At 36.6% G+C, this 8,423-nt stretch overlaps 1 protein-coding gene across 1 annotated transcript; it reads left to right on the top strand.

Annotated features, from left to right (window-relative positions):
- Nucleotides 1-334: 334 nt before the first annotated feature.
- Nucleotides 335-3,845, top strand: LOC149015651 (uncharacterized). Its single transcript, XM_089156566.1, has 3 exons — nt 335-374; nt 1,492-1,617; nt 3,043-3,845. Exons 1-3 carry the CDS (start codon nt 335-337, stop codon nt 3,843-3,845), a joined length of 969 nt encoding a protein of 322 aa, XP_089012692.1.
- The last annotated feature ends 4,578 nt before the right edge of the window (nt 3,846-8,423 follow it).

Here is an 8,423-nt window from a genome sequence, read left to right as displayed (position 1 = left end):
CGGTATCGACCGTCGTACCAAATTGTCATCTCAGTAAGCCTCACATAGAGATTGGATCCTCTACCCACATGTATTGGAATTTATTCCAATAAATATTGGTAGATTGTAGCCAAGTGTCAATTTGAAAAGCATGACCCTTCTTTTAAGAAAGATTAACATAAATAAACTTGTTGGTGTTAAACCACCATTAACTATTTTTTCTAATACAACAAGTTTATTTATATTCATCTTGCTTAGAAGAAGGATCATGTTTTTCAAGTTGACACTTGGAAACTGTCTACCCATGTGGTTAATTCCATTTCATGTGGAGTGGAGGATCCAAACTCACACGTTAATGAGGTGTATTGCACTTACTGCTATTGTGGAAAGGACTAGTAAGCTGGGCGGTCAAGAACACTAGACACGAATCCCAAAACACATGGAGAACCTTTGGATTCCTCCGTTTTCAGGATTTTCCTGAAAAAGTGGATTTTGTGGTTAGATCGGACGCAAGTCAAGCATCTAATCATGTGAATTAAAAAATTTCCTCTTCATGTGGGTAAACGATCTAGACTCCATAAAATCTATTGACAAAGCAGATTACATCTTGAATTAAATTGCTGAAATCAAAGCAAATCATTCCATAAAAAGAGATTGTCTCTCTTGCCTGTTTGAATTGAATCTCACTAGGTTATGGCTTCAAACTTATAAATATTCTCAATTAATGTAGATTATGTTAGCTACATAAAAAAAAGATGAATCAATGATAGACGTCCCTTTAAATATAATTCACCTCCCTTGCACAATCACATCGCGAAGGTAACATCCATTACAACTTCATCATAGATAAGGCTTCAATCAAGCTGGCCAATTATTCATTTTTTTGCTCAATGTTACATGTCTCAAGGAGGGATGAGAAGAAAAGGTTCCCCTCCTTGTCGTCATGGGTGCTCATATGTTTGTCCCCTCAAATTGCGTTTTATCATTTGGATTCAAAGTCGAATTATAAAACCGAATTCATATCCGAATTGGAACCGTTTAAACCTGAATGCTAACTGTTGCTCTAGGTTTGGTTTCGGCTCACACCCTCACACCTCGTAAAACTGAACTAATACCTCAAGATACGGAAGATCTAGTTTCTTAGTTTCTCCAGTATGATATACATAGTAACTTTAGGAAGAACAAACCATGTAGGGTCCCTTTTTTTTAGGACAACTTTCCTTTCTCAACCTTCTCAACTAAAAATTCAGTAAAATTTAAACCTCCCCTGTATTGATCACCAAAATCTAACTAAGGGATCTACCTATAAATATAACCCACCTCCCTTGCACCTTCATATCACATAACATCTATTACAACTTCTTCATTATGGATAAGGCTTCAATCAAGCTTGCCTTGTTACTCTTTTTCCCTGCTCATTGCTTCTGGTCTGTCTCTCTCTGAACTGTGTATTTCATAATTTTCTTTTGCAAATGATTAATTTTTGAGTAACATGTATTGTTTCATCTATAGGTCTGTTTGCAAGTGTGCATGGAGATGGAGCAGTGTCGATGAAAGCAGGAAGAAAATTTGGGATTCATTTAGAGTGTAGTGGTCATGGGTGCGAACTTGTTTGTGGTGCCGGCCTGTTCTGCGCTTGTAAATGTCGTCGGCATCCACCCAAACCCAACAGCTTCGTGGGTTTGAATTAGGAGCCAAACGCACATGAATTTTGTTACCAAAAATAAAGTCCATCTACATTCCTAAGTGGTCGTAAATAAAATAAATAGAAGAGATGATTTCTCTTTCAACTTTATATATTGTAATTTTCACCTATATATTGGACCTATCTCTTCTATTTACCTTTTAATTTTCAATTGGAATGCCCATTTGTACCTTCTCTCGTGTTTCCTTTTACTTTCTGGGTGGACGTATCTTTTGTTAGTTCATTATTTACTTGAATAATAAAAAACTCTGAATATCCCACTTAAGATCCCATCTCTGAAATCTTCTTCTTCCTTTCTCCATTCTTGGCTTTCTCCATTTTTATATTGTAATTTTATCGTACTGTCTAATATTACACATGTACCATGCATTTTTATACTACAATCACACCTTACTATCTAATATCATATACGTATTTTTTTTATACTTTTTTATACTGCAACCATATCATTTTGTTGTGGTATGGTGATGGTTTTGATAACAATATATACAAAGAATACAGTACGTGATTTTGAGTATAGAATGTTTATACTATATCTTATATTGTGCTGCTTACATTGTTAGCCAAGAGCACCAGAACAGTTCTAAAAATAGTAGGGTAATCCTAACGGCACGACTAACCTATTATACAGGAAGAAACGAGTTTGGATTATCTATCCATCAAGGTAGAGGTTTGGGCTTGTGTTTTCCTCACACCTCTCCACTATATATTAGGAGAGGGGGCCACATAGGGTCCGTTTGGGATTCCAACTTTGATTCATTTCATCAGCACACAGATGTGGACTCCACTCCTATCTTATTGGAGAAGTGTGAGGAAAACAAAAATCTCTACTCGGATTAGTAGAAGATCTAAATTAGAAAAATTGCACCTAACCACCCTAAATTCAAGGAGAACAGAAATAAAGGTATTCAAATCTTAGTAAATCTCTTTATAAAGTGATAAATGGATTTATCCTCTGGATGTATAATTTTCTAATACCTTCCTAAATTAATTTGACTTCAAAGTTTCTTTATTTGAAACTCAAATACTCTTAAATCTCTTACCTCAAAAAAAAAAAAAAAAAAAAAAAAAAAAAAAAAAAAAAAAAAAAAAAAAAAAAAAAAAAAAAAAAAAAAAAAAAAAAAAAAAAAAAAAAAAAAAAAATTAAAAAAAAAAAAAAAAAAATGAAAAATGAAAAAAAAAAAAAAATCTTAATCTGCGTAAATCTATAAAACACATTCATAATTAAAAGGTGTTTTTGAATTGCTCTACTATTTTTGGAATACATCGGATTGAGTCTAAGTTGGATCGTGTTCTCACCAACCCGACTTGGCTCTCTACATTCCCTTACTCGCCAGCTTGGTTTTCTCACTCTGCAGTGTCTGACCGCTCTCCCATGGTGGTTTTCCTTGGATCGTTGCCAAAGAATCATGGTAAGCATTTCTCCTTTTACAACCACTGGGCATCACATGCTGATTTCTTACCCATCGCTGCTGATGCATGGAGTCAGCAGCAGCCAGGCTCTCCAATTTCTGCTTTTTTATTAAAGTGCAAAGTGATAAAAAATAAACTTAACTCTTGGAGCAAGCGAGCCTTCTCCAACCTTGACCAGCAGATTTCTAGTAGAGAACTGGAAGTTCAACGAATCCAAGACCGTATTGCCTCTCACACCCCTTCGGAGGTTGACGTTCAACAACAAAAAATTGCTTCTGAACACCTCAGACATCTTTTATTCATTCAAGAATCTGAACATCGACAACAGTCCAGAGCGCGATGGCTCACTGAAGGTGATGACAACACTAGCTTCTTCCACAGGGCAATTAAGGTTAAACGGAGGTGGAACGCTATCCCTTCCACTATTAATATGAACGTTAACACTCTTACTAATCCTATTTCTGATAAGGAAATCAAAGATGTTATAGATGCTATGGATGATAATAGTGCTCCTGCCCTGATAGATTTGGTGCTTTCTATTACAAAAGTAGTTGGGGAATTATTGGAAGTGAACACTGCTCTGGTTACCGATGAAGTCAAGCTATCTCGCCTCACTTTGGTGCCAAAAGGAGACGTTCAGAACACCTTTGCCGAATACAGACCTATTGCAGTCTCTCCCTTGCTTTATAGGTTCATTGCAAAAGTAATAGCCAACAGGATAAAAAAAGGTTATTGGCGAATTGGTTAGCTCTAGTCAGTCAACTTTTATTGAAGGCCGCCAAATCTCTGACAATATTATGCTTTGCCAAGAATTCTTCAATAGGTACAATGAAGCCACGGGTCCTCCGTGTTTTGCTGCCAAATTGGATATCAGAAAGCATGTTTGGGTGTTTACTTCAGATCACACTCGCTGTTGGACATCATTTATTCACCACTGATGGATTTCGAAATGCTCTATCCGGAATCTAGAGGTGTAAACTCAGTGCTCTTACTGCTTCAAGTGTATCCTCAAGGCTCGCCACCTTACTCTCCCCACACTTGTGTTGTTCTCAAAAATGGTTTTGATACTTCTTTATGGGATGACCCATGGACCCCTGGCGGTCCTATCTGGAATGAGGGAGTTATTATCTTTGAAGCCTTGGGACGTAGACTGAATGTCAAGGTTGCTTCCATTAGAAACACCAAAGGCACATGGAAGGATGACATTATTGACATCACCTTGCTTCAATGCTGGGATGTCATCAAAGTCGTTCTCCTCTACCAGCAACAAGCACATGATAGATTGATTTGGTGCCCAACACCGAATGGTATGTTATCTCTCAAGTCTTCTAGGGACACAATTCGCCACTACAAATTGGAAGTCTCCTGGTCAAAAGTAGTGTGGTGTTCTACCAACTAGGCTCGCTTCTCATTCATTACTTGGCTTGCATGTAAGGAATGACTCCCAAGTGCGTGTGGATTCCGATAAGTTTGTCTTAAATAAATCCAAACAAACAGTTTCTCCTTTGCATCTATGATTTGAAGTGCCCTTTTTTTCTTTTCCCATTGTGAAACCATCATAGAGCTGGTAGACGAAGTCTTCTAATGAATTGTATAAAATATTATCTTGTGTGCAAGCTTTTTCTCTCCTATTACTTAAGTTGAATAACTTTGCTACCAACGATGGAGAATATCGATTAACTTGATAGTAGACCGATGAGGGATATTTCGTTTTGTCATAGGGATTGTCCATGGTATGGAATTGGGTACCGATCCTTTCAAAATCAATATGATAGGATATGATATGAAATTGGGTGGCCCAAATTGAACAAATATTCCCCCATCCTTCCTCCAAAAATTAACCTTTTTATGAACGAGGTTCAATATCGCATACATTAAGCATTGCTCCTAACTCTTAACTCTATTCCCTTCTTAAAGAAATCAATGATTATGGATATAGTAAGATTCAACCTGAATAGTTACGTACAATAAGGGTTTTCCGGTTTCAGTCTTGGTTCGGGTTTGGCTTGTTTTTGGCATTACTGGGCAGCTATAATTTTGGTATCAATTTAGGTTACATTTACCATGTACATAAATTCATCAGTATGACAAAAAAATCTTTATTCAATGAAATTCAAGATACTAATGATAATCAATTGGGTTTTATCATTCAAAGTCGAATTATATAACTGAATTCATATCCGAATTGGAACCGTTTAAACCTGAATGGGAACGGTTACTCTAGGTCAACTTTCGACTCACGCACTCACACCTTGTAAAACTGAACTAATACCTCAAGCTACGGAAGATCCAGTTTCTTAGTTTCTCCAGTATGATATACATAGCAACTTTAGGGAGAACAAACCATGTAGGGTCCCTTTTTACAGGACAACCTTCCTTTCTCAACCTTCTCAACTAAAAGTTCAGTAAAATTGAAACCTCCCCTTTATTGATCACCAAAATCTATCAAAGGCTGTACCTATAAATATAACCCACCTCCCTTGCACATTCATATCACATAACATCTATTACAATGTCTTCATCATGGATAAGGCTTCAATCAAGCTGGCCATTTTACTCATTGTTTTGTTCAATGCTTTAGGTCTCAAACTACTCTCCAATTTACTCATGCACACACACTCCATCATTTGCATAATTCTTTTTTCCCTGCCAATTTGATAAATTCATGATAATTGTATATCTTTATTTTTCAGATATGTTCCCAAGAGTGCATGGAGATGGAGTGGTGACGAATGGGGAAATAGGAGGGTCATCAGGGATACCCGATTGCGGTCCTAGGTGCCATGTTCATTGCACCATTCGCAACCGGTATTGCACATGTTTGTGCGGCGCAACTTAAAACCGAATCTACCAGCTTGTTGGTTTGGATTGGGGGCCACTAGGTCCTAAGTTGTCTTAAATAAAATTTAAAGGGGATGGTTCCTACTTTTTTTTGTATTAGTTTTAATTTTATCTGATGAAACTGTACCATCCATTTAAGTAATAAAGAATTTATTCTATGTTATTGCTAGTTGAGCCCTATGTAGAATCATACTGTTGTGTATAGCCTTGTAATCATTATAAAGTTTAAGATCTAATAAGGGTGTCAATCAATAAGTTTGGATTGGTTTTCACAACGATGTACGTGGTTCGGTTGATCTCAACAACCTACATTCATGGGAATGTGATTTGCTCCCTAAAGTTTGACTACCGTACAAATTACATATTTATAGTTACAAGAGTCCTTATTTAACATTAATCTTGGACTCTTATTCTAGAATTTGAATTACACAAGTTATCTATTTCTTTTTTGTATGAACTATGTCTCATGTGTGTTTCAATACAAATCTGAGTTCATTATAAGGCCTCAAACATGGGTGGCATGCACAACTAAAAGTCCTCAAAGAGCCGTAGTCAGGCTGGACTTGAACTAACTTAAAGTGAGGAGAAGTATTGTGCATAGCTTGGCTGGGTAACTAATTGATCAGAAAAATAACAGTTTCAAAAGCATACATTCAAAATTTTTAAAGCAAGAGGAATGGGATAATGGAATCGATATAGGTTCCATAATAATGCAGATGTTGGCGTTCAACAGCCCCATTTTGTTCATTAGTGCGAGTGCAAGAAAGTCTATGGTCAATACCATGTTCTTGAAGAAAAGAAAAAACAGTTCGGTTCATCTGCCCAATCACTATGAAACCGCTTAATGCAACAAGAAAAGAGATTCTCAACAAGCAACTTAAATCTCTTAAAAAAAAATAACAACTTCTGATTTATCAATCATGGGATAACACCAAATAAATTTGTTACTAATACCTTAGTCTCAATTAGTTTTAGTTTATCCATTTCCAACATTACCCCCACATATTTAGTTAAAAAATATTATCCATGAACCATATCTCCAAACTTCGCAAGAATCTACGAATGGCAGAGGCAGAAGTGGTAGATAGGAAGATGAATAAATGAGTTGTGCAAAAGGTTTTTTTTTTCAAGGTTATTCTTGTATTTCTGAAATGTTTAACTTATTTGAATCAACATTTAACTATGATTTCCTAATAGCAAGAGACATTATTGATATATTTTCACCCTACAAAGGGTTTGATTGATAAATGGAATTACTGAGGGATATTGCTGAAAATTTCACTTCTTCGAAAAAAAAGAGCGAAACACTTTCTATGTTAGGTTGAGAAGTAGACTTATGGAGTGTTGTCGTATGCCACTCAACTGAGCTCTTTTTCTATAAATTCTTTACTGAAGGATATTGCTGAAAATTTCCCTTCTTCAAAAAAAGAGAGCGAAACACTTTTCTATGCTAGGTAGAGAAGTAGATTTATGGACAGTTGTTGTATGCCACACTCTCAAATTGAGCTCCTTTTCTATAAATCCATGACTTATATACAACAACAACAACAACAATAAGCCTTGTCCCAACTAAATGGGGTCGGCTACATGGATTCTTGCCCTCCAATCAGTTCTGTTCGAGGCCATGCTAGATACAAGGCCTAAGCTATACATATCCTTTCTCACCACTTCTCCTAAGGTTATCTTAGGTCTACCCCTAGCTCTTCTAGTTCCTTCAATATGGATTATATCACTTCTCCATACAGGAGCATTTATAGGTCTCCGTTGAACGTGGCCGTGCCACCTCAAACGACTTTCTCTAAGCTTATCACTTATGGGAGCAACTCCCAGCCCAACTATAATATGATCGTTTCTTATCTTATCCATCCTAGTTTTGCCACTCATCCATCTTAGCATCCTCATTTCTGCTACATTGAGTTTATCTATATGATTCTTTTTAACAGCCCAACACTCTGCACCGTACATCATAGCTGGTCGAACAACGGTCCTATAAAATTTTCCTTTAAGCTTTAATGGAATACGCCGATCACATAAGACCCCGGACGCACCTCTCCACTTCATCCACCCTATTTTAATTCTTTGGGAAACCTCATCTTCCAAATCACCTCTTTTACTTATGATTGAACCTAGGTACCTAAAACAATCACTCTGAGAAATCTCTTTATCGTCAAGTATCACCACCTCATCATCTGGCCGATCATGACTAAAGTTACAAACTAAATATTCTGTCTTTGATCTACTAAGTTTAAAGCCTTTTGATTCCAAAGCTAATCTCCATGATTCTAATTTGGTATTAATCCCCACTTGGGTCTCATCAATCAACACAATATCATCCGCAAAAAGCATACACCAGGAGACCTCATCTTGAATGTCTTTGGTTAATTCATCCATTACCAGTGCAAATAGATATGGGCTTAAAGTTGACCCTTGATGTAGCCCAACTGTTATCGGGAATTCATTACTTTGTCCCCCCACTGTTCTAACA

Source organism: Hakea prostrata, chromosome 5 (genome assembly GCF_041222555.1).
Source record: "Hakea prostrata isolate BN-2017 chromosome 5, UWA_Hpros_2, whole genome shotgun sequence".
In the NCBI taxonomy this organism is placed as follows: domain Eukaryota; kingdom Viridiplantae; phylum Streptophyta; class Magnoliopsida; order Proteales; family Proteaceae; genus Hakea; species Hakea prostrata.
Note: the sequence above shows the minus strand (reverse complement) of the source record. Positions and strands in the feature narration are given on the sequence as shown.

Excerpts from the sequence above, each read along its gene's own strand:
- LOC149015651 (XM_089156566.1), top strand. The coding sequence starts at position 335 with ATGAGGTGTATTGCACTTACTGCTATTGTGGAAAGGACTA. Across the intron at positions 375-1,491 it reads TGCTATTGTGGAAAGGACTA|GTCTGTTTGCAAGTGTGCAT; the intron begins GTAAGCTGGGCG and ends TTTCATCTATAG. Across the intron at positions 1,618-3,042 it reads TGCCGGCCTGTTCTGCGCTT|TGTCTGACCGCTCTCCCATG; the intron begins GTAAATGTCGTC and ends CTCACTCTGCAG.